The sequence below is a fragment of the Natator depressus genome, chromosome 4 (assembly GCF_965152275.1).
Source record: "Natator depressus isolate rNatDep1 chromosome 4, rNatDep2.hap1, whole genome shotgun sequence".
NCBI classification, from domain to species: Eukaryota; Metazoa; Chordata; order Testudines; family Cheloniidae; genus Natator; species Natator depressus.
The window spans coordinates 68,618,512-68,644,516 of record NC_134237.1 but is presented as its reverse complement, the minus strand read 5'-3'; the positions used below and the strand labels follow the sequence as shown (position 1 = coordinate 68,644,516).

General features: G+C 37.8%; 1 protein-coding gene across 1 annotated transcript in view; it reads left to right on the top strand.

The window, feature by feature from the left end:
* The window catches only part of LOC141986541 (putative ATP-dependent RNA helicase DDX60), a 79,866-nt gene that overhangs the window by 27,923 nt on the left and 25,938 nt on the right, over positions 1–26,005 (top strand). The window contains exons 14-29 of the mRNA XM_074951116.1: positions 1,007–1,170; positions 1,956–2,108; positions 3,685–3,834; positions 8,067–8,186; positions 10,122–10,217; positions 10,762–10,877; positions 11,747–11,886; positions 12,080–12,189; positions 12,292–12,396; positions 12,485–12,613; positions 14,195–14,322; positions 15,518–15,676; positions 17,559–17,703; positions 22,662–22,814; positions 23,820–23,924; positions 24,878–25,078. Of these exons, the coding sequence (XP_074807217.1) occupies positions 1,007–1,170; positions 1,956–2,108; positions 3,685–3,834; positions 8,067–8,186; positions 10,122–10,217; positions 10,762–10,877; positions 11,747–11,886; positions 12,080–12,189; positions 12,292–12,396; positions 12,485–12,613; positions 14,195–14,322; positions 15,518–15,676; positions 17,559–17,703; positions 22,662–22,814; positions 23,820–23,924; positions 24,878–25,078 (2,174 nt within the window). The remainder of the gene's footprint in view (positions 1–1,006; positions 1,171–1,955; positions 2,109–3,684; positions 3,835–8,066; positions 8,187–10,121; positions 10,218–10,761; positions 10,878–11,746; positions 11,887–12,079; positions 12,190–12,291; positions 12,397–12,484; positions 12,614–14,194; positions 14,323–15,517; positions 15,677–17,558; positions 17,704–22,661; positions 22,815–23,819; positions 23,925–24,877; positions 25,079–26,005) is intronic.

Genomic DNA, 26,005 nt, shown 5'->3' with positions numbered 1-26,005 from the left:
ATGGGAAGAATTAAGCCTCTTTTCAATTGCTGGCCAGAATTTAGCCCACTATTGGTAAATTAGGGATGCCATGAGTCAGATTTAAATTACCCACTTAAACTATATTGTAACTGTTTTCTTATATCACCAAACAGTAGGCACACATTACAAACATAAAATCTTGATTTCACTATACAAAATGTAGAAGAATGCATAAGCTGTTCACTGAGCTGAGTTGTACAACGGAAGGTGACTGGACTGGTCTGTAGAGCCTGGGGCAGTTAACATCCCCACAACACTATCAGGAGCCTGTGTAAAGCTGCAGCTAAAGAGTATTACGGAGATTAGGTGCCACAGGAAGTACATCCTGAAGGGGCCAGAGCAATAGCAACCTATACCCCTCTGATTGGCCCATGCTTACTATTTCATCCTAGAAGGTGCCCTAGGAAGGTGTCTGAACAAGCAAGCAGACATGTAACTTGCTGTGGCTCTAGACCTTGCCTTGTGTTTCCAATCACTAGTCTCTTACCCTGACTTCAGCCTGGTACTGATCTCTGGTCTTTGACTCTGACCTAGACTCTTGCCTCCTGATTCCAGCCTGGTAACCACTGCTGACCTCTGGTCTTTGACCTTTGCTTGACTCTGACCCTGACATTTGCCTAGTGAGCCCAGCTGTAGCAATTACACTGGTACCTGCTCGCAGACTAGTGCATTGTGGCCATCCTTGACTTGGTGACACCAACCCAGCAGTGACCACTAGGCCAGACGGCCTACGCCCTGGCCCCTTGCAGGTTTGGCCTACATGAGCAGCTAGAGCATTTCGTCTGCACATAGTCCAATCACATAGTCCAAGTATGGGGAAAGAGCCATGCCACCTCTCCTGGGATCTTTTAAAAATAAAATAAAATTTAAAAAACACCGCACACATGGTTGGAGGAGTGGGGTCTGGTCCCAAAACCTGAAGGGTAGATTGAAACAGCTTCTGATGATTTGATTATATATCAAATGGTTCCTTTATTTATTTTAGGCAAAAAATCGAGAGATTTAAGCATAGCTGTCCAAGTGATGAGGAGAATTCATATACTTCTTGAAAAACACCAGGAACTATTAAAGAAGTCACATGTACAAAAGTTGTCCAGATGTCTGAAATACCTTGGATTTGAGAATTTGGCATGCTCTTTGTCTAGCGAGGTAATTCTTATAGAATACAATTAATTTTTACAGAATATAATTAACCAATGAAATTAAAAGTGGTACAACAAAGATTACTTTGGCACTTGTGCCCATTTCCTGACAGTTTACACCCATTGGGCCTGAACCTGGCCAAATTGAAGCCAACTTCCCAATGTGTTACTTTACACTGCCACTTTTATCATCCAAATGTTGCATTGTAACACTGTAGAACAAGAAAATATGGTTCTAAACCTCACAGAATGATATAAAATAGAATCTTAACAAAAATTTATACAAATTATTCAGTCCTTCATAAAATGTAGCTGATATGCAATTATTTATACAGTACAAGCTGTTGTTTTAGGCTTTCTGCAGGCTCAGGGAGACATAACTGCAGCCATTTATACTTGTTTCATGTATTACTTCAGTCTGTAATTTAACATTGAATAATACTTGTGGAATCAAATCTTTCCATAGCAGACAAATGCAGATGTATATTCAGCTTGCCTTAGAGTACATGGACTTTGCTGATAACTATCAGATCCATTAAAAAATTATGGTCACATTCTCACTACATCTGCATGTAGAATTCCCATTAACTTTTATGATTTCATGCATTGCTCAAGCCAGCATTGTATGGTCTTCGGTATGGAAGTGTCTGAAAGTCACCTCACCTCCTCAGCACACATCAAACTATTTTTTCAAAGCTTGTATAATGTTCTACAGTGCAAAAGCCAGATGCCATTTTCAATTACTCTATCCCTAATTCTAAATCTGTCTTGAATTTTAATTTGACCTTGCAGATAATAGAAAGTGACAATGAGAAGATAACTGAATATACTACTGAGATGGGAGCAGCTCGTTTTCAGCTGCAATATATGGGCTGCTACTTGTTCAGAGAAGAGAGGAAAGATCCAGATCCCAGAGTACAGCATTTTATACCAGACACATGGCAGGTAATGTTACATGTAAACTATTTTTAAATAGTGCTGTTAGAGATTCTGTCAAGGTTTTCTTTCAAAATTTACAAAAGCAGTAAATGAGAGTCATACATGATAATAAACATATTTCATTTCTCTCACTGTTGTAATTTATCCTCTCATTTACCCCCTTTTATCTGTTGTTTACTGTCTTATGCTACTTTCTGTCTTATGCTACTTGAAGCCCCAGTCCTGCACTGGGATCTTCTAGCACTGACTCCCAAGGCCATATGGTGTCCCAGAAGACAATGCAGTGATGTCCTGTGGAAGGCAGTGAAACTGCATGGTACAAGACTCTGCAGTCACAGATCCCCATGCGAGATCAGGGCCTTAGAATCTAAACTCCGCAGGGCAGCAACCTATCATTTTTTACCTGTCTGTTAAGTATCAAGAATACCTCTGGAACTTTGTGTGCATGGGTGGTAATAATTGTAATATGATTCACTTTCATGAATAATCTGAGTTTTAATTTTAAGTTATTTATTGAAAGACAATTAGAAATGTACCAGTGAAGTACCAATTTTTTTTTGTTTACACAGGGTGGAGAGTAATAGTTTCAGTGCATTTGGTGTGTTATTACTTATTTACACAATATCTGTAACAAATACACTGTAATGGGGTTTTACATTTAACTATTTCATTGGACTGTCTGGGAAACAATCCCACATTCCTTGTACACCCAAAGCTTCCAATGGCCCAAGGATAAGAAAACTTGTCAAATCTCTGGGTTTACACTGCAGAGAAACAATTTTTTGTCGGGGGGAAAGCTCCTAGTCTATGGGTAAATCCTTGTTGAATTGGCTGCCCTTCTCCATCCACCTGTCTCTAGGAAAAGAACAGTTGATCCAAGCTGCTGCATGTTCTGAAGGAACGCCTGTTCCCTCAGCAAACAGAGCAAACATAGCTCTCTCCATATTATCAGTAGCAAGGGGGTGAAAGGCTGAATCAGAAACAGCTTGCTCTTTTCTCATGTTCACACCTGCAAAAATGTCACTTGCTTGAGGAGCAACATAAAACTTGGCAAATATGCTGGGAGTGGGGAAGAGATTGCCAGTGCTGCCACTTCCTCCCTCCGACCTCCACCCTGGCCAAGTTCTAAAGGTCATTGGTGGGGTGGGGAGAAGAATAATGAAATGCTGGGGAGTGGGAGTTGGGAAGAGCTCTGGGCTGTGTGGTTAAGCAGTACTGGTATAACATTTCTGACGTAAGAAACAATGACTGCATTAGAGAAAATGGTGACTTTTTTGCTTCTAAATTATATACTGCTGAACTGACTGGTTCATATTTTGCTTTTTTTTTTGGAAAAGTTCCCTTTTGAACTGAAAACTTTCTTGCATCAACAATTCAAACCCAAGTGAATTTTCCAGGCCAAATTACGGAAAAAGATAGTTTACAATTAAAAATCAAAGTGTGATGGAAAAAATATAACACTACTGCAGCAACAGAGAAAAATGTTTTGAACTTTATAATATTGATATTAAGCATATCAATCTAGAATCTATATATATATAAAATGAAATGTATTGAAAGAAATGACTTGTTTTATCTCCAGCGAGAGCTTCTTGATGTTGTAGACAATAATGAGTCTGCAGTGATTGTTGCTCCTACTTCATCAGGGAAAACCTATGCTTCATATTATTGCATGGAGAAAGTTCTGAAAGAGAGCAATGAAGGAGTAGTTGTATATGTTTCACCAACAAAGGTATGGCTATATCTAATTACATATTTTGTATGTTGACTATAGTATTTCCCGATACGATTAAAACAATTTTAGTGATTATTTAAACTGATTTAGATTATATGTGTCTGCTTTAATTAGACATATCTACTTTAATTAAACATGTTTAGAAATATCCCATCTGATATACAGAATTTAGTTTGTATTAATGTTCATACAGCACTTTGAAGGTGGCAAGCACTAAATAAGTGTATATTATGTCAATGATGAAAGTAGCATTTGATCAGGGTATCAAAAAACATAGGAACCTAGTAATTGCCTGCTGGATCGGACCTAAGGTCAATCTAGTCAAATATCCAGTCTCTGATAGCGGTAGTACCAGATGCTTCAGAGAAAGAAGCAAGAAACCCCATAATAGGCAAATGTGGGATAATCTTTTTAATGAGGGTTTTATCCTAATCCCAGATAGTTAGAAATCGTCTTAAACTGTGAAGTTTGGGGTTTTATAATCCTTTCAAAGCTAATTTTTAGCATTAACTGTTATAAGTCTGGATATTAACACACAGAAAACTAGGAATGCACATTCAGTGCATATATGATGCATCTAATACATGTGCAGTTTTTCAATACTGCATGTGAAATCAAATTTTGTGCACATTTGTGATTGTTGGGAATCCAAATGGCATTTGCATTTGCAAATAAAGAATCTGTGCACACAAATTTTGCCTGCACCCTCAGAGTCTGACTTTTGGAAAATTCTGGAACATACTGTAGGCCAAACAGCAAAAATTAAGATGTTTGTACACCAATGCGAGGAGCCTAGGTAACAAAATGGGGGAACTAGAGCTACTGGTGCAGGAAGTGAAACCAGATATTATAGGGATAACAGAAACATGGTGGAATAGTAGTCATGACTGACTACAGGTATTGAAGGGTATGTGCTGTTTAGGAAAGACAGAAATAAAGGTAAAGGTGGTGGAGTAGCATTGTATATCAGTGATGAGGTAGAATGTAAAGAAATAAGAAGCAATGAAATGGATAAGACAGAGTCCGTCTGGGCAAAAATTACATTGGGGAAGAAAACTATTAGAGCCTCCCCTGGGATAGTGCTTGGGGTGTGCTATAGACCACCAGGATCTAATTTGGATATGGATAGAGCCCTCTTTAATGTTTTTAATTAAGTAAATACTAATGGAAACTGCATGATCATGGGAGACTTTAACTTCCCAGGTATAGACTGGAGGATGAGTGCTAGTAATAATAATAGGGCTCAGATTTTCCTAGATGCGATAGCTGATGGATTCCATCATCAAGTAGTTGCTGAACCGACTAGAGGGGATGCCATTTTAGATTTGGTTTTGGTGAGTAGTGAGGACCTCATAGAAGAAATGGTTGTAGGGGACAATCTTGGTTCAAGTGATCATGAGCTAATTCAGTTCAAACTGAACGGAAGGATAAATAAAAATAAATCTGCAACTAGGGTTTTTGATTTCAAAAGGGCTGACTTTCAAAAATTAAGGAAATTAGTTAGGAAAGTGGATTGGACTGAAGAACTTATGGATCTAAAGGCAGAGGAGGCCTGGGATTACTTTAAATCAAAGCTGCAGAAGCTATCGGAAGCCTGCATCCCAAGAAATGGGAAAAAATTCATAGGCAGGAGTTGTAGACCAAGCTGGATGAGCAAGCATCTCAGAGGAGTGATTAAGAAAAAGCAGAAAGCATACAGGGAGTAGAAGATGGGAGGGATCAGCAAGGAAAGCTACCTTATTGAGGTCAGAACATGTACGGATAAAGTGAGACAGGCTAAAAGTCAAGTAGAGTTGGACCTTGCAAAGGGAATTAAAACCAATAGTAAAAGGTTCCATAGCCATATAAATAAGAAGAAAACAAAGAAAGAAGAAGTGGGACCACTAAACACTGAGGATGGAGTGGAGGTCAAGGATAATCTAGGGATGGCCCAATAGCTAAACAAATACTTTGCCTCAGTCTTTAATAAGGCTAAAGAGGATCTTAGGGATAATGGTAGCAAGTCAAATGGGAATGAGGATATGGAGGTAGATATTACCATATCTGAGGTAGAAGCGAAACTCAAACAGCTTAATGGGACTAAATCAGGGGGCCCAGATAATCTTCATCCAAGAATATTAAAGGAATTGGGACCCAAAAATTGCAAGCCCATTAGCAAGAATTGTTAATGAATCTGTAAACTCAGGGGTTGTACCGTATGATTGGAGAATTGCTAACATAGTTCCTATTTTTAAGAAAGGGGAAAAAAGTGATCCGGGTAACTACAGGCCTGTTAGTTTGACATCTGTAGTATGCAAAGTCTTGGAAAAATTTTTGAAGGAGAAAGTAGTTAAGGACATTGAAGTCAATGGTAAATGGGACAAAATACAACATGGTTTTACAAAAGGTTGATCATGCCAAACCAAACTGATCTCCTTCTTTGAGAAAGTAACAGATTTTTTAGACAAAGGAAACACAGTGGATCTAATTTACCTAGATTTCAGTAAGGCATTTGATACCGTGCCACATGGGGAATTATTAGTTAAATTGGAAAAGATGGGGATCAATATGAAAATTGAAAGGTGGATAAGGAATTGGTTAAAGGGGAGTCTACAACGGGTCCTACTGAAAGGTGAACTCTCAGGCTGGAGGGAGGTTACCAGTGGAGTTCCTCAAGGATTGGGACCAATCTTATTTAATCTTTTTATTACTGACCTCGGCACAAAAAGTGGAGTGTGCTAATAAAGTTTGTGGATGATACAAAGCTGGGAGGTATTGCCAATTTAGAGAAGGACCGGGATATCATACAGGAGGATCTGGATGACCTTGTAAACTGGAGTAATAGTAATATGATGAAATTTAATAGTGAGAAGTGTAAGGTTATGCATTTAGGGATTAATAACAAGAATTTTAGTTATAAGCTGGGGACGCATCAATTAGAAGTAACGGAGGAGGAGAAGGACCTTGGAGTATTGGTTGATCATAGGATGACTATGAGCCGCCAATGTGATATGGCCGTGAAAAAAGCTAACGCGGTCTTGGGATGCATCAGGAGAGGCATTTCCAGTAGAGATAAGGAGGTTTTAGTACCATTATACAAGGCACTGGTGAGACCTATCCTGGAATACTGTGTGGAGTTCTGGTCTCCCATGTTTAAGAAGGATGAATTCAAACTGCAACAGGTACAGAGAAGGGCTACTAGGATGATCTGAGGAATGGAAAACTTGTCTTATGAAAGGAGACTCAAGGAGCTTGGCTTGTTTAGCCTAACCAAAAGAAGGTTGAGGGGAGATATGATTGCTCTCTATAAATATATCAGAGGGATAAATACCGGAGAGGAATTATTTAAGCTCAGTACCAATGTGGAAACAAGAACAAATGGATATAAACTGGTCATTGGGAAGTTTAGACTTGAAATTAGACGAAGGTTTCTAACCATCAGAGGAGTGAAGTTTTGGAATAGCCTTCCAAGGGAAGCAGTGGGGGCAAAAGATCTATCTGGCTTTAAGATTAAACTCGATAAGTTTATGGAGGAGATGGTATGATGGGATAACATGATTTTGGTAATTAATTGATCTTTAAATATTCATGGTAAATAGGCCCAATGGCCTGTGATGGGATGGGATCTGAGTACCCAGGAAAGAATTTTCTGTAGAATCTGGCTGGTGAATCTTGCCCATATGCTCAGGGTTTAGCTGATCGCCATATTTGGGGTTGGGAAGGAATTTTCCTCCAGGGCAGATTGGAAGAGGCCCTGGAGGTTTTTCACCTTCCTCTGTAGCATGGGGCACGGGTCACTTGCTGGAGGATTCTCTGCTCCTTGAAGTCTTTAAACTACGATTTGAGGACTTCAATAGCTCAGACATAGGTGAGAGGTTTTTCGCAGGAGTGGGTGGGTGAGATTCTGTGGCCTGTGTTGTGCAGGAGGTCGGACTAGATGATCATAATGGTCCGTTCTGACCTTAGTATCTATGAATCTATGAATCTATGTTTTAAACTTTTGCAAAAAGAGTTAAAATCCAGAATTAATATTATATACACCAGCTCACACATCAAGTTTCTTCAATATCAGTTATGAATAAAACTAAAAAATAAGTGTTGTTATAGTACTCTCAACTTCTATTGCTGATCTAAATTAATATTGGTGTCGAAAATTTTGAAGCCTGTGCACATCTCAGAGCACCATACTAATGTAGATGTACATTTTCTAGTAGCTTTATTAATGATCTGTTTTATGTAATAATGACTAGGCTCTTGTAAACCAAGTGATGGGAACTATATACAATCGGTTCACCAAGACATTGCCTCATGGATTAGTAGTAGGTGGAACTTTCACAAGGGATTATCGCCATGATACCCTGAACTGTCAGGTACAGTATTCTAGATGTATTACTGCATACTAAATTGATTTAAATAGTGACTTTTGCACTTTTGATTGACTCCTCATAAAGTTTATTTTTGATAAAAATAATGTTGACATAACTATGTAAAGATTAGAAAAAATCTGAGTTACTTGAGCCCAAGGTTCCATCCTGCCTACTAGGAACTCTCTACCTGTAGGGCACAACCTACGTATTGGCCGTGAGGGGGCCTTTGCTTGATTGTATGCTGTAGCTGAGAAATACAGAAAGAAAACCAATCAAAATCCTTCAGGCATCAGCACCCAGCAGGTTCAAGGATAGGGTAATGAAAGAGATTCTCTGCTCCCTTCTTTTCTCTTGCTGCTTCTGTACAAACCAACTCCAGTGGAAACTCAAACCCTCCCTTCCACATGCTCAACTCCTAACCTTCTGTTATAGTGCTCAGCTCCAGATTGAGGTGCTGCAAGAAAGTGTGGAGCCCACAGAAGGCTGTGTGTGGAGTTGATAGAGGATGGGGAAATACAGCCCATTTAGCACCAGCACACTTTTGCTCACCTCCGGAGCCTTCAATATCTCCCATCGCTAGTGGCTCCCATGAGCACCAGCCTTCCTTCCAGTAGCCTCACCAAACCATATATCCCCACCAGTCTTCATACCCAGTGTTTTCCTATTCAGCATCCATCACCAAAACCACACTGGGGTTCTTGATATCCAGTCACACAGTGAATGGCCTCCAAGAGTGCAAACTGTAGGATTTAGATTGATCCTGGCAAAAAACCGATGGATGGATTTGCTGTCTTGGTTGAAAACAGCTTCTGTGGATGCCTTAAACTGAAAGTCAAGGTGTAGTACTATTATAGCCAAGCTAATTAAAGATTCAAAACCCCCAAACAGGGTTTTCACCCTGAAAAAGGAGGAGACTCTGTAAAGTCCATTAGGGACTTCGCTGTTGCTATTAATTTTCTGTGGAAGGTACTCAGCTGCAGTGGTGATGGGCAGCATTATAAAACCCTAAGATATCTAGATAGGATCACATTTATTGAACATGATAGTTAAGCTATAGTATTACCTTGGCCCTTACAGTTTTAGAAACACTGTTAGCTTTGCCATAAAGTAAACAACATCAATATTCATTATTTTCTCATCAGTGATATTTACACTGCATTGCATTTGAGGACTTATTCCTGTGCTGATGTTCTTCCACAAAAAGAACACTACTTTTAAAAACACATAAAATATAATAAATAGAACTGCATTTTTTAAATTATTCCAACAGAACGAGGCCAAAGTTTTTTTGTTATCTGTAACACATATTGGGCCCAATCCCAAAGCAGCATTCTTGTTCAGGGAAAAAGTGAAACAAGTCATAAGCTATATGCAGTACATAGGGACCTTGGTGCAGTAGCCACTCTAGCAAAATGTTGTGATTCTCATATACATAATAGCATTAGTGCATGGTGGATCAGGTTGAACGTAAAATTTATTTATATCTTGCATATCTGGGGATCAAGCAACTATGTCATGACCTGGGATGTGGATGGTAAGGCCTAAAGGCTGGAGCCAGAGCCAGAGTCAGGAACCAAAGCCTGTGGTCAGAATCAGTAGGGAAGCAGGCCTAGAACAGATGGAGCAAGACAGGCACAAGCGAGATCACAGCTGTGGGCATATGCATTGGACAGCCAGAGATCACTTGTTGCTGTTGGGCTTAAGAGCCGGCTTGCTGACTTGGCCACTCAGGTGGCGTAGTCAATCAAGTGTCCCTGCTGTGGGTCAGCTGTGCTCATAGGCAACCCAGGAACTAGGCAGGTGCAGGTGCAAGTCCTCATTGCTGACACTATACATTTATAATTACCCTCCCTTTTCAATGATGAAAGCTATTTTTTTTTTTTACATTTCATTTGTCAGTAGGCTTAGAAGTAATAGGTCACAAACATTTCTTTTCAGATACTTGTGACGGTGCCTCAGTGTTTAGAAATCTTGTTGCTATCTCCTCATCGCCAGGATTGGGTCAAAAGAATAAGATATGTTATATTTGATGAGGTAGGTGTCTTTTAACAGAAATCAAATTTGCTAATGTATGAAATGTTTGAAGGAAGGAACCAAAGACTGCATTTTTCAAAATATCTGTTATTACTGGCCAGCGCCCATCTCTGGCAATATAGCTGTAAACTTCTTAATTTTCAAGACATAAATTCTTCCACTTCCATCTTGTCCCTCATAGTACCGCTATATTTAACTGCATAGAAATTTACCAAATCTTTTTTTTAAAAATTGAAATGCTAAATCTCACCAAATCTGACACCTAGCATACAATTTAGGGGCAGATTCTGTATTCCTTATGCATCTAAGACTGCTAGGGCAGTCAGTGGGAGGCTTGGGTCCAAAATGAATATAGTATTGAGTCCTTCAGATCTGATCCAATACCACTGAAGTCATTAGAAGGACTCAGTGGGCATAGGGAGTGTGTCCTTAATGACACATGCAGCAATTTGTGAATTTTTGGCACTCATTTTGTGAAGTAAGTTATTTTTCTCATTAAAATGTCATTCCATATTTTAGGCTGATTTTTTTCACATATATATAGGTCCATTGTCTTGGTGGGGAAATTGGAGCAGAAGTTTGGGAGCACCTCCTGGTTATGATTCGATGTCCATTTCTGGCTCTCTCTGCAACTATCAGTAACCCTGAACATCTTACTGAGTAAGCATGAACTTTTTTTTTACTTATAAGAGCATGTGAATTATATAAATTGGATGGGACAAAATTACCTCAGAGAGTACAGCATGAAACGTAGGTGAAAATATTCAGTTTATTTAAAAAAATATCTGGTTCAGAGCTGGATTGCTACAGCTCTTACTTGGTAAGACCCAATACCTCTGCCTGGCCCAGCTTACATTGTGACTCCAGCTGTGGTGGAGAGAGCAGAGGTTCCTCCCTTATACCCGCTGCCATGAGCAGGGAGGAGATAGTGGAATGAGCTCTGGCTACACCCCACTACTTGCTTCTGCCTGGAGAAGTGCCAGAAATTGATTTTCATAATTATCTATATCTGCTCCGGAAAGACGTATAGACATACATACACAAAACAAAAAGAAAAGGAGTACTAGTGGCACCTTAGAGACTAACCAATTTATTTGAGCATAAGCTTTCGTGAGCTACAGCTCACTTCATCAGATGCATTCACAAAACAGTAATTTGTTATTACATTGATGGCCATATTTGTTGTTTTCTTGTCTACATCTAGTCACGGGTGATTCAGTTTGGCAGAAGTAAGAACTCCTTTTTCTTGCTGGACTTTCTTCCCCCATTCCAAGAACAAAATTCAAATTCAAGGATTTTTTTTATTTATTTTTTTTTTGGTGAAGTAGCAGGAAAGTTTGGTTAAGGGAGTAGTAAAGGTTGCTTTCACAAAATTTCTACAAAATCAAGGAATGTAGCTGAGGCTCGGATTTTAAAAACATAGCCACATATTTACATATCTTTCCTTTTAACGTGTTCTAAATACACCTTGCTATTTTATTTCAGTTCTTTTACAGAAGCTTTACCTTTATTTTGTTCTTGCACTCTAGATGGCTACAATCAGTAAAAAGATACTGGCAACTTGCTGAAAGTACAATAGAAGAAAGCCCTGGTTCTTCTACAACTGCCAGGAAATGTACAAGGAAGCAAAAACTACAAAAAACAAAAAAATCATATAGAGTTAGACTAGGTCTGTATCAGAATATTTTTAAATATAGAAAATACAATTTGTGCCCCAATCATGAAAAGACTTACACGTGCTAAAGTTTATGAACTGTGAACAGTTCCATCAAAGTAAAAATCTTTACAGAATGGGGCCTTAATTTTTAAAAGAAACAAGCATTGATGCAATTTCATAAATAAATGTATGCTTGTATATACAGTACTGCATGGAGACAGATACAATGATCTGGAAAAGTATGTGTGTTCTCTCAAGGATAATGATTTCGTCATTGATCACTATCACCCATGTGCTGCATTAACAGTCAGTCATGTAAGTATAATAGCAGAGACAAAATGGTTTTATCAGTTCTTATATTAGCAACATTAACCAAAAAAATCATTCTGCTGATTCTTTTGTTTAATGTACGTATAGATTGAGAACTATGGTATTCCTTCAGACACTACCTTCTCTCCACGAGAGAGTATCCAGCTATATGACATGATGGCAAAAGTCTGGGAAGAGTGGCCACGATTACAGGTGTGTATACACAATTGTACACGGACTATATTTTTTGAAGATACTGAGAGAGCAGTTTGCTATTATTTTTATTGCTGGTGTTTTCAAGGAGTTAGATCCTGAGGAATTTACCTCTTTCAAGAATAAAATAGTAATCACAAAGGCAGATGCAAAAAATTATGAACAGGAGCTGAAGAAAGAACTAATCAACTGGATTATACTTGGCCAAAGAGAGAAGGTAACTAAAAATGTCAGAAGCGTGTCCCCTTCTGAAGCGTAAATACAATATTAATACAGTACAAGTACCCCCTAAGTTATTAAAACTAACTTTTTGCTGTTTCTTTTGTTAATAGTTGAAAGCATTTTCTATAGCTAAAGTTCCAATGACTCCTAATATCTGTGGTGTTTCTAATGTGTTTGGGTGAGATTTTCAAAAGCACTCAAGTGAATGGGTCATATAACTGCCATGGTGGGGAGCTGGAGTCCTGACTTCCTTAGATAGTTTTAAAAATCCCACATTTTGTGTTTAATGCCTTCTCACTGGCCCTGCTTTACTTTAGTCCACTTCTTATCTTGGTGCATTCTTGAATCCCTTTGCACAAACTATAAGTAGTGGGCATGTTTCCAATTGAAGAAACTTTTTTTTCTGATTAATTATATTAATTATTATTATTATTTGGATTACATTCACACTTACAGGGTTGTCCTAAACACTTTACAAACACAGAATAGAAGATCTCTTATCCTAGCAGCTCACAATCTAGGGCCTCACTCCACTCTCAGTTACACAGGTATAAATCAAGAACATCTCTGTTGAAATCAGTGGAGTCACACCAGTGTAAAACCTGTATAAGTGAGAAGAGAATCCAGCCTCTAATTAAGGCAAGATACATCAGTGGATATATCATAACAAGCAGTAAGATGGGGCAGTGGATGGAGGACAAGGGAAACAATAATGAATAACGTGAAAAAGCAAAATCTCTTTAAAATGTGGTATTTTCAACAAAATGTCTAATGGTGCAATGATTCTTACATTCAAAATAATGTAGCATTCATACAGCAGTTTAAGGCCTCAGTCTACATGTGGAATTCTTACTGAAATTAATCTGAGTTTCACAGAGTCCTCAAAGGATTCATCCATAGGCTGTATACTGCTGCCACTATTATGGGTGACCTTATAAAAAGCTAAATAGATAGAAAGTTTAAACAGAAAGCTGGAGTTTTAAATTACCTTTATTTACATTCAACATTTACATTATTATTTTGCACCCTTTGATTTTTTTCAGGTCTCACCAAATTTTGTGTTTTCCTTTAAGATTGACCCACTAGGAATCATTGCTTTGTACCATCTTTTGGGCTAGTTAAATTCCTGAATTTAAGTACAAATAAACTCAATAATTGCTGAAATCGTTTGTGATTACCAGAACTTGTATATGTATTGTGAATATACTGGGCCAGGTTGTGTCCTAAACTACATCCTTGTGACTCCATTGTTGCCAGTGGGATTACACTGAGCAAGTGTTCCAGAATTTGGCCCTGAATAATAATCACAACAGCCCTGTAAGCATTATCCCCATTTTAAAATGGGGAAATCATGAAAGAGGTGAAGTGAGCTGACTAATCAATTAGAATTTAGGATTCAGTGGTAAGGGAGCAGTGTACTCTAATGGAGCGAGCACATGATTCAGTGTCTGGAATTTCTGACTTCGTTGAACAAAGACTTTAGGAAGGATAGTTGCCTCAGATAACAAAGTTTATAGCCTGCTCCATAACATACAGTTTGCAGTATAAATCAGATTACTAACACTACTTTGTCTAGGTGCATCAGCTACTGGAGTCCCTTAAGCCTCATCCTGTTGATTGTTCAGAAAATGAAAAGCGGATCAGATTTGCACATTTTGTTGAAAAACTACAAGACATGGATAAATTGCCTGCCATATTTTTTATGTAAATATACAAATTCATTTGTTTTAATGTATATCTTTTTACAAGAGTTAAAATGCTATGTATTGGAGCTAATACTGACATGGCTCAGCAAGGTATGTTTTGTAATGTGCTATTTATTTACAAGCGTCGCCTGAGATTAAGTTTTGTTTGTTAGACTGTAGTAGGTATGAATATCCATTTGTTTAAAAACATTTGAAGTAAATGCTCATATTGTAGATCAGAAGCACTCTCATCCTGTTTGCTTCCATGAGATGTTAAAAAGTCTAGCTGAACCACAATTGGAAGCTTTTAAACTGCGTGTGCGTATGTACATGTACACACACACACACTACATAATTAAAGGCATATCAGGAAGGTGCTCAGCTCCTTGCAACATTGGAATTGTTAAGGTTCATAGCTATAAATATATAGAGAGGTATATGCACATGTGTATATATTTATGGTATATAATCCATTTTGTGTTATCAATAATGTTTTTAAATAAAAAACGCTTTATTCTTTTTTCTCTCCTTTGTCTCCTGAAGAAAATGGACAATGGAGTTGTTGGGTGGTATGTGTGTGTTTGCACATGTGTATACAATGTCAAACAAAAATCTAAATGAACAGATTTAAAAAAACTCAAAACATACATTTTGTTTAATTCTTTAAACAATTACAAGTATAACTGAGAGATATAAAATAAGCTAAAACAAGAAATTGTCCTCAGCAATATAGGAAACTGATTTGACTGCTCAGAGATAAGTCAGAGTCTATACAGAATGACAAAAGTAAAAAAGAAAATTCTGAGAAATTGAGTCAGCAAACCATATTAAGGGACCTGATTCTCAGCTGCCTTGTATCTTGCATAAATACTTACACCTGTACAAAGTAGGCATAGAATTCTACCATCCACTTACCCACTTTGCTTAGGTGTAAGGTCCAGTTCAGCAAAGCATTAAGCACATGCTAAACTTTTTAAGCGTTTGAGTAATTCCATTGATGTCAATTGTACTATTCATATGTTTAAAGTTAAGCATGTGCTTAAGTGATTTGTTTAATAGAGATAGGGACATATTTCTAATGTATGGAATTAACTGACAGATTACAAGACCTACTTGTGACTATTACTCTAACAGTATGACATAAGTACCTTGTTTAAAATATGTATCTCTTTAACTATCAGTGTTAACTAATCTTACTAAAATTTTGTTTTTAGGTTTAACATTCATTCAGTAGAAAAAACAGCCATGGATGCATTTTATAATTTGATGAAAAAACAAAGGAGTGAACAAGATCCAAATACTGAGAAAAAAATAGAAAGGTTAACAGATAAATTAAGAAAAACGAATAAAACTCTTGGGAGACATCTGGCTGCGTAAGTATTACTATATATTTATCATTTTATTCTGTTAGTGCTCAGAGGCCTGAATCAGGATCAGGGCCTAATTGAGTTTGATGCTGTAAAAACACATAGCATGAGACAATTTCTGCTTCAATGAGTTTATAATTTTAATACCAGGAATAACAAGTGGATGTAACAGACAAACAGATGAAATGGGCAAGGGAGAGATGATGGTTTCCACCATTTCCTTTGGCAGGCTACCTATATGGTATAAAAAAAACTTATTTACATCCTTCAAATACTAACAATATCCAGCTCCTGTATTATCATTGAGCCTAACTATACATAATCAATAGAGCAGAGTGATTTTTGTGATGTCCAAATAACTCCTGTCTGAGTCCCCCAAATCAAAATCGAACTTTCAAATTCAGACATGGCAGACATAACATGATGTAATGAAATATATAGTCATGACATCAGACCTAAGAAAAGTACATGCCAGATGTGAGATGTTCAGCCCTGCTATGGCCCCTTTGCACCATGTACAAGGGCCAGAGCAGCATAAAGGGGCCATTAAAAGCTCCTTTATGAGGATTCTTCTAGAGCAGGCACATCAGAAGAGAGCCATAAGGCTGTTTTCCAAGGACCTGTTTGTAAACTCTAGCACAGAAGGTGCAGGAGGCAGTGCTGCAACAAACAGCAATGTGGAGATTCTAAGCAGTGCTGCAGTCCCTAGGGCAGTCTTGGGAGGCTTCCTTAATTTAGCCAGGCCCCCAGGGCTGTCAAAGTTATGCTGGAGGCCTCTTCAGCTCCCAGAGCAGCCTAGGATTGGGAGGTGCTGTGAGTTCTGTGATGTATCTTTTAGGGTGCAGCACAGAATCTCACTCCAAAACTGTAGGCCAGGCATTTTGGTAGAAAAAGTGCTTTTCTTTTGATAGCTGCTTTCCAATATAGCCAGCCTTATCTTACAACCTGAGTTTAAGGGATGGACCCCTGGAGCACGGGCTCATGTGGACTGAGGTGGTGATTGTTCCATGAAGAGTATGTTACTTCAAAGTGAATGAATGTTAAGTGTGTTTCCCTGCCTGCACTGAAAGTGTCTACAGTTGAGAGCAGCTCTTTCATTTCTGCTCCATTGTCTACCTGGAACTTGCTTATTTTTGTCAAACACTAAGACTCAGATTTTTAAAGGTATTTAGGCACCTAAAGATACATATAAGTGCCTAATGGGATTTTCGAAAGTGTCTAGGTGCCATCTTTGTAACCTCCTGGAGTGTACATTTGGGGGGCTGGAGTCTGATGTCATGATGAAATTAAATTAACTTATTTCAATGGGAGTTAGGCACCTAGTTGCTCTTGAAAATCCTAGTAGATTCCTATCTTTAGGCACCCAAATACCTTTACATATGTGGCCCAAAGTCACTCTTCCCTTTTCAGATTCATGACTTCAAATGTTTCCATTCATGTTAGCATATAACTGGTGTTAAACCCCTTTCACCTTTCTCTTCCCACACTACTGTAGCATTCTTTCACTCTTCTCTTACTGTATAGTAGAGTACCTATCCTTAGTTTGCAAGAATATTGTACTTTCTTGGCAATATTTTCCACTTTTACATTTCTGCTTTCTTTTCAGTTTCCTCCATTTTTGTATATCATTATCCTTTTTGCCCATGTAAGTCACTTTATATTCTGCCGTATCCTTTAAAATGTTTTTGTTGCTTTGTATGAAGGCGATGATATAAAATTCAATTGATATATATTTAATGATTTGTGAATTTACATTCATTTTGAGATCTTAATGTATGAGTCACTTGAAAAGGAAATGCATATTTAAAAGTTGAAAAGTCAAAAGAGTACTTTGTAATCAATTTTAATTACAAAAAATTACTTCTTTAAAATTGTATGTTTTATACAGTACCCTAAAAAAGCAGTCTTCCACTAACCTTGAGAGAATGATCCTTAATTTGAATGAAAAACAACATTTAAGGAAAAGACTTGAAAAGCTTACTAAGGTCCCTCCAGACAGTACTTATGCTAATTCTAAAGCTGTGGATAAAGAAGTGAGTAATTTATTATTGATAAACATAACTTTTGTTTTTGTTTTTAAATGTTTAAATGTAGGATTATATGTCTGATATCGCTGTACTTTATAATTGTGTGCTTAATGCGTCATGAAACTTGTCTAAATTGAAAGCACGGTCCTGCAAGATACAGAGCACCTCTAGTGAGATGCTGAGTGTCTTCACCTTCATTTGATTTTTATTTTTAAGATGGATCCAGACTCATTCATTCTCCCACTGAGATCCAGGCAGGGGAGTTACTCCAGCATTAGAGCTTCTTGTAATTCCTGCAGACACTATGCCCTGAGGGGAGAGGATGATTTGCCCATCCGTTGGGAATTATGGAGTGTAGAAGGCAAGGAATCCATTCCTGTGAACTCTCCTCAATGCACAGCTCCATCAGTTTTTGATCTGGGACTCGTATTTTTTGATTAGTTGATTAACTCACTTTGGAGCTAGCATGACTTTCCCAGTCTTGTACACATCACAAAATAGCCATATAGTGTCATTTCAGGCAAGGGTATCTATGTAGGAAAGCGTTTAGCACATACTCAACTTTATGTAACATTGACTGCCATGTTAAATTTAATATTGATGAAGTTCCATTGATACATGACAAAACACATGCTTAAGTGCTTTCTTGAACAGGAAAGAATTTAAGCATGGGTTCAAGTGCCTTATACCAATAATTCTGGATTTGGCTTTTTGAAAAGATAGATTCTGTCTTCAAACTATCGGACTAGAGAATAAGACATTCTGATGAATAAATATTTGTTTTGCAAAATGGCATTCATCAGGATAAAACCACAAATATTGTATATGTTAAATTTCAATAAATTAGCCAATTATTTAGGTAAACAGATGATGGATGCTACCAGTTAGATTTTCTGATCATAGGACCCAATTCAGGAAACCATTTAAGCACATGCTTAAACACATATTTAAATACTTTCTGGAATCAGAGTCTTAATGCATATTTCCTCTGTGTGTGTGTGTGTTCGTGTGTGTGTGTGTGTGTTTATTTAAATTTCTTCAAATCATGTACATCAGCCTCTAGGTATGTAAATATTATTTTTGGAATAAATACATCCATTACAGTTACATTGGATCAAAGTACAAAAAAGTCCCAGTTTACAACAAAGAAATAAATGTTTTCCTCTCAATACACTTGTACCCCTGTAAACCCGCTCCCTGAGGAAAAACCTGAGAAAATACAGAGGTCTTGCAGCATGCCATGAAAGTCAACAAAGGTGGACTTTGTCAAACCACACAATAGGGACAGTGGTTAGGAAAGGCATATTCCAGAATTGTAGATTGTAAGGATGTTTTCTCTATGACTATATTAGGTTAATTCAAGAGAAGGCTGTCTGGGGAAAACAGGCAAGAAGGAAGAGAATGGCTCAAGATAGCCACCTCTCAGAAAACAGTTAAGAGTCGTTAAGGGTCAATTCCAGAACTACTAGTTATTATTTTACCTCCTCTCCAGCCAAACTATAAAACTGGTTTGGAATAGGACAGGAAAAGGACCAGACAGGACCAGGGCAGAAGGACAAAGGAACTCTGGCAAGGGCATAGGCTTGGAAGTGACATCCTGGGTCACTGCAAGCAACCCTGTCATATAATCCCATTCATACATTTATCAAGCTCCATTTTAAAACTGTTTAGGTTGTTGCCCCTACAACTCCAGCTGGAAGGCTCTTCCAGAATCTCACTCCTCTGAAGTTAGAAAGTTTCTTCTAATTTCCAGCCTAAATTTATTCATGGCCAGTTTATAATCATTTGTTTTTGTGCCAACATTATCCTTAACTTAAATAGCTCTTCTTCCTCCCTGGTGTTTGCCCCCCACATTCTGAATGTATAGATAGACAGCAATTATATCCTCGCTCTCAAGAGATGAAGATCCTTTTTTAATTCTGCCAGAGGAGCAGCTAGCCCTGTAACCATGACACTTTCTTAAAACCTTCAGTACCACTTCAGTCTTATACAGGTTCAGACTTAGCCAGCTAGCTCTTATCCAAACCCCAGCCTTTGATAGGTACTAGTAAGCTAATCAATATTGCACGTGAAACAGTGAAAGCTGTTTTTGAAAATATAAGCCTTTAACTTTACCTTCATGATAAGGAAGTATTAACTGGTGTGCATGTTTCTTCTGTGCAGTGTCTTTCCTCATTCATTACTAATGGGTAAAGCCTCCCACTTGTGGGATTCAGGATTGGTCTGGTGTTGATGCTGGAAGCTACAGGACTAAGCCCCACCCTTCAATTTAGGCCACCAGATTTTCTGCCTCTGGTGGCAGAAAAAATTGGTGGTTCAGTTTCTTCTGAGCATTTTGTTCTATAACTATAATTTTGATTTTGTTTTTGTGCAGTGGCAGCCTCATTTCAATTTATATCTCCTCTTTTATGGTGAGGCATTACCACAGTATTGAAGCTCTAACCCTCTGGCTTCTCCAGTACAGCACCTCTTGAATGGGCTCCCTCTGCCTCCTACTGTCAGAGCAGAAAAGCCTTGCAAGCATCTAGCCAAGTTCAAGAGAGACTATAGGTAGCTTTTCAGGAGTCTCAGGGAAAACTATATTCTGCTGCACAAGTATCGACCTTTGCTCTGCTGGGCATGGGGCTTGAGAGGGCAAGCTATACCCTTCAGCTACAAGCTGCTGACCCTTGCACTGCCAGGGCATGGGCTTTCAGCCAGACTGGTGTGTAAAGATTGACTCCTGCCTAAAGCCGCGACTCCACCATGGGAGGGTTGGTCAGTAGCATGAGGATTCCCATAGAGAGGAGATCCCCTCACAGTCTGCTTCAGGGTAAGTCTTGCAAACTACAGAGGCTTCAGATTGCAAAACTGTAAAAGTCATTATATCCTTCATAACAATGTGTATTTTTAACGAGCAAGTGAGGTAAAAATTGGGGTTTACACCCTTTGGTTTTTGCCTTCCCACCTTGAGGGAAGTGTTTGCTAACACTTTTCTCCTCACAGGGGCTCTTTCACATGCTGTATAAGGCATATCACTCTTCTATCACCCTCCAGTCTGGCCGGCATGCAGAGAGGCCTATTACTCTTGTGAAGCTCTGTCTCAGGCTGCAGTGTAATGGGAATTGTGCCTGCCTGGTTTTCAGCCCAAAGCCTGTTGGTCTGCCAGAAGGGGGCTAAGAGTATGATAGGTGGGAAAGGGTCTTTCTTTCCACGGGTTGGCTCCACACTAAAGCATAACAAACATTTCAGGCAGACTGCGATTAGAACAGAGGACTCCATTCCTCAGACAGCTGCATCATCATGGATTACAAGGAGATATGTAAAAATCCCTCCCCATGTTCAAATGACTTCAGATCTACTGAAAGGCTTGGCAAAATCTGAATTTTTAAAAATAATTTTGACAGCTAATATCAATTGTCTATTTTAAAACATTGTTTTCTATTTTTATTTATTTTAAATGTTCACAGTTCTGGAAAATTATGGGGTCTTAGATGATAATTATTTAATGATAGTAGACAATGAGGTTCAAAAAGCTAAAGCTTTATAGCTGTTAAAACACAAGTTGTCAACATCACATGTCAAAATATACACAGCAATTGTCTTTAAATCAAACTCTAATAAGTTCTCAAGCAGAACTTTTCTTGCTTTGCCTATCTGTAAATATCAGTTATTATCAATGAAAATATTTTTTGTCTGTGTGTGTACGGTGAAATTGATATTTACCAATAAAAATCTAATCCTTCCAAACCTAATAACTGAGTAGTGCACTAAGAGGTACTAGGTCTCTTCTACAGTACTTACCTGGGCGCTAGACATCCTATGGAAGCAGGCAGGCATCCCTTCAGGCTCTTGGGGCCATCTAGCAGGCTATTCCCACAATCAAAGTATTCACTTTAACAGCCCTATCAGTAACATGTCTGAACAGAAACATAGACATGACCATACAGGTTCGTACCAATGGTCCATCAAGTTTATGTATCATGTCTATGACCAGTACCGGTTACTTCAGAAGAAGGCGCAACAAGGAGACAGCTATAGTGCTCTCAGAGAAGTTTTCTCATACCTCTTATTAGCAGCTTTCTTATGATTGAAGCATGAGTGTTCATATCCCTTCCAAAACCAGGGTAAAAGCTTCTAGACTTTGGCAATGGAAATAATGTTCTGGGCAGAGAAGAAGAATCTGCTGTTTTTTCAGGACAGTTCTTACATAAGGGGTTCAGAAAAGTGAGAGCTGAAGACCTCCTGATCTCTATGAAGACCTCTTTATAGTCCCCAGTTGGCCCAGAAGGCACTTCAGACTTATTAGGCAGCCAGGTAACCTACATTGCACCTGTAGAAAACACAAGATGTCTTGAAGCAGGGATGTCTTCATCCAGATCAAGTTAGCCTAGACACCGGAAGAGAAGTGTAGTTCAGGAGGGTTTCTCCATTAGCTTCCTCATACTTTTAGATATCTAGACATACCTCAGCCAGAAAATGTCATCATCTGGTCAATTTATATTTCTAATTAATGAGAAGAGAAGCTGTGCTGCAGAATGAGAAATGTCTTACATGATCATTTTCTTTCTGTTAGCAGCTTCTCTCCTCATTCAGCACACCCTGGTAGTCTGGTAAATGTCTGGAATACAATTTGTAACAAATTCAAAATTTTCTCTAAAGGGAGATTTAGATATAGACTTACCTGAAAGTTATTAATATATTATATTAGATTTTCTTAATGCTAATAATTGGTTGGTGGAGTATTGCTAGAGTTTTGGAAGAACAATTCTGGTAGCCTGAGCTGGTGGGTGGGCTTAGTCTTGGAGGACTCCAGCAACAACATTGGACCACCTCTGAATTCCACAGGTGGCCTGTATTACCTGTTAGTGAGGAGTGGGGGGAGAAGCTGCTCACAGAAAAAATTAATCAGGTAAGAATTTTCTTATTTTGTTTTACAACACTTAAATGATTGTGATTAATACTTAACATTTCTTTACATGTAGACCTTGATGGAGATCTTTCATCGAATTAGGTTTCAAAGGAAGCGTTTCCAGCTGAGAATGTTGGCACAGAAGGGTATTGGATATCATCATGCTTCAATGGCATACAAAGAAAGACAAGTCGTTGAGATGCTTTTCAGGATGGGATATATCCGGGTTGGTAACTTATAATCATTTTTATGGACAATTCCTTTATAAGGAATAATTTCATAATTTCTCATTACATTTCATTAAATCACAGCTTGACTCTCACCCATATAATTCAGATATAAATTTATTTTCATTGACTATGGTAAAATATATTGCACTTGGTTTCCCAGCATTAATTTTTAATATATTGACAGGAGAGTTCCTAAATTAGAAACAAAATATCTAAAAACTCTAAAAATAATAAATTGACTGGTTCAGGACTAAATGTTACCATCTTCAAGATTAGGGCACTGAATCAGAAAATTTTCGTAGATCTCTGCACACAAAAATAATAAGTAAACAGATACTAGATCTGCCTTTTGATTTTTATGACACTGTATGGTTATGGGTGTAGTGATTCCAAAGCCCATTTCTGCCACATTGTATCAATACAGTACCTCCATATCACAGCCTCTGTATTTACTAATTAACAGTGAAAGTTTCTTTAAAATTAAATGTGATTATATTTAGGGAAATTAACTACATAATGGCATGTTTGGAAGCACTAATGAGATAATGTTAAAACTTAATGTATGTACTTTGCATCAAATGTAGATCATGCTTTCTCATGCTGTTGAATTATTTCCAACTGTGCTGCTACTTGGCTTTAGCATTATTGAAATAGAAGCAGATTTCCCAGGGTGCAGATATTGTATGCTTTAAATTACTACTTTTTTATAATGTTATATTAAAAAGTTACATAAATATTTTATTTGCACAGTTTTAAAAAAGATAAATGAAGAAAAGTTAAAGTTATATTCATAATTCTATTAAATCTATTTGGCTGAAATCCTGGCTCCACTAAAGTTATTGGTAAAATTCCCGATGACTTCAGTGGGCCAGGATTGCAAACATTATTTTAAATATATAGTAATAAACCAATTTTTTAAAATAAAAAAAATAAATATGCAAACTAAATTAAAAATTGCTTCTCTTACTGCTAATAAATGCACTTATGTTTGACTTTCCTAGGTGGTTACAGCTACTGGATCACTTGCTTTGGGAATCAATATGCCATGTAAATCTGTTGTCTTTAGTGAAGATTCTGTCTTTTTAGATGCTCTGAATTATAGACAGGTATTGAAATACACCAAGTCGCATTTGTATTGAACATATATATATATATATATACACACATATACAGACATACTTTTCCTCACACTAGTCCAGAAAATACCTTCTTTTTCAAATTGCTTCTGTGTATTCTGAATCATATGTGCTGCCTTTAATGCCAAAAATGAGTTTTTACTGCTTGATACTTTCGTTAGCACTGCAGAGTTGACACTGCTCAGAGATTGAGCTGGATTGTATACTTTCTTGTGCATTATCAACACAGCTATTTACTAAATTAGTCAGTTACACCTGTGCAAACCTATTGCAGGTAATGCAGTTGCACAGGTGAAATGGAAGACATAATGTGAAGACAAAGGGGTGTGCAGGTTTAAATTAAGGTACAGTTCAGCCTGTAGAACCTTTTATTAAGGTAATGATGTGAGAGAAGGAAAGAATCCAGTTGAAGATCAGAGCCCAGGGTGAGTCTGAAAGACTGAAATTAAAAAAAACAGCCCACCTCTTTGCTTATAAATTGACTATATTTGATGTAGAATGTATTTAGAGATGCTAAATGAGGAACACCATGGCACCATTTTTACAGATGCACCACACCATAAGTTTGTGAGGTACACTGGGATCCTTTGACAAGAAAGATACAAAGTGTAACATCACTATCACTTTAGATGTTTAGTGAATATTAGGAGAAAACACCTACACTGCCACATATAATTATAGCTGGGGTGATAAGGAAACCAGTATTACCTAAGGGCATATTAACTGGTTATATTGCTTCCTGAGATCTTCTCTAAAAAATTGTGTGTTGCATATGTTATTTTTCAAACTAGTATCATTAGTGTAAATGCTTTTGTACCCTAATATACTATGGAGAGGAGCACCATATACAATTTAAATAAAGAAAATAGAACAGAATTTTTGTGAAATATTAATCTTTAGAATTTATAAATAACCCCTTTTAGATGTCTGGACGTGCTGGAAGACGTGGACAAGATATGATAGGAAGTGTGTTCTTCTATGATATCCCACTGCCTAAGGTTGAAAAACTTATAAAATCCAATGTACCCCAACTGAAAGGCCAGTTCCCTCTGAGTATTTCCCTGGTACTGAGACTCATGCTATTGGCTGCAAAAGCAGATGACAAAGCAGATGCCAGAGCAAAGGTATATTAATTCATTTTAAAAAAATCTTTTAATTTTATTATATTTATATATTCTCTCTAACTCAAGTACAAAGTATACATTTCAAATGTAAACAGTCTGACACCAAATAAAGTGTATATTTTCCTACTAGAGCCTCTTAGGGTAAATCTCTGCTGCAGGAAAAAAACCTGAGGAAGCAAGTCTCAGAGCCTGGGTCAACCGACTTGGGCTTGTGCTACTGAGCTAAAAATAGCAGTGTAGACGTTCCTGCTCAGGCTGGAGGTTGAGCTCTGAGACTCAGCCACTGGGGTAGGTATCAGAGCTCAAGCTCCAACCTGAGTGGGAACATTAGCACTGCTATTTTTAGCAAATATGCACAATGCAAGCCCTGGGAGCCAGAGTCTGTTGACCTGGACTTTGAGACTCACTGCTGTGAGGTTTTGTTGTTTTTTTTCATTTTGCATTGTAGCCGTACCCTAAAAGTCTCTTGTGCTATAAGGACACCAAATCTCACTGATAGGAAAAAAGATGCTGCCAACAAGATGGCTAAAAAGTTTAGTGTTTCAAGAAGCACAAGATAGCTACTTGTAGAAAGACATTTTAGTGTTAAAATATTAGTTTTGCTTATAGAAGTCACTGTTTTGATTTTGTCTTTCACTTCCTCTCTTTGTGTCTCCTCCTTATCTCTTTCTACTGGTTCTATTTTCTCCTCTTTTCTCCCCCTTCACCTTTTGATAACAGTAGCATCAGAGGTCCCAGTCAGGATTATGGCCCTAATGTGCTAGGTGCTATAAAAACACGTAAGAGACTGCCCCAGCATGTTTTTAGTTTAACTAGAGAAGCCAGACAAAAGGGGTGAGAAAGTGATGAAACATACAGACTTAATCACTGTTGGTTGGAAAACATCAGATTAGTTCAACATTTTTATTTTGTGTTGTATTTTTCATG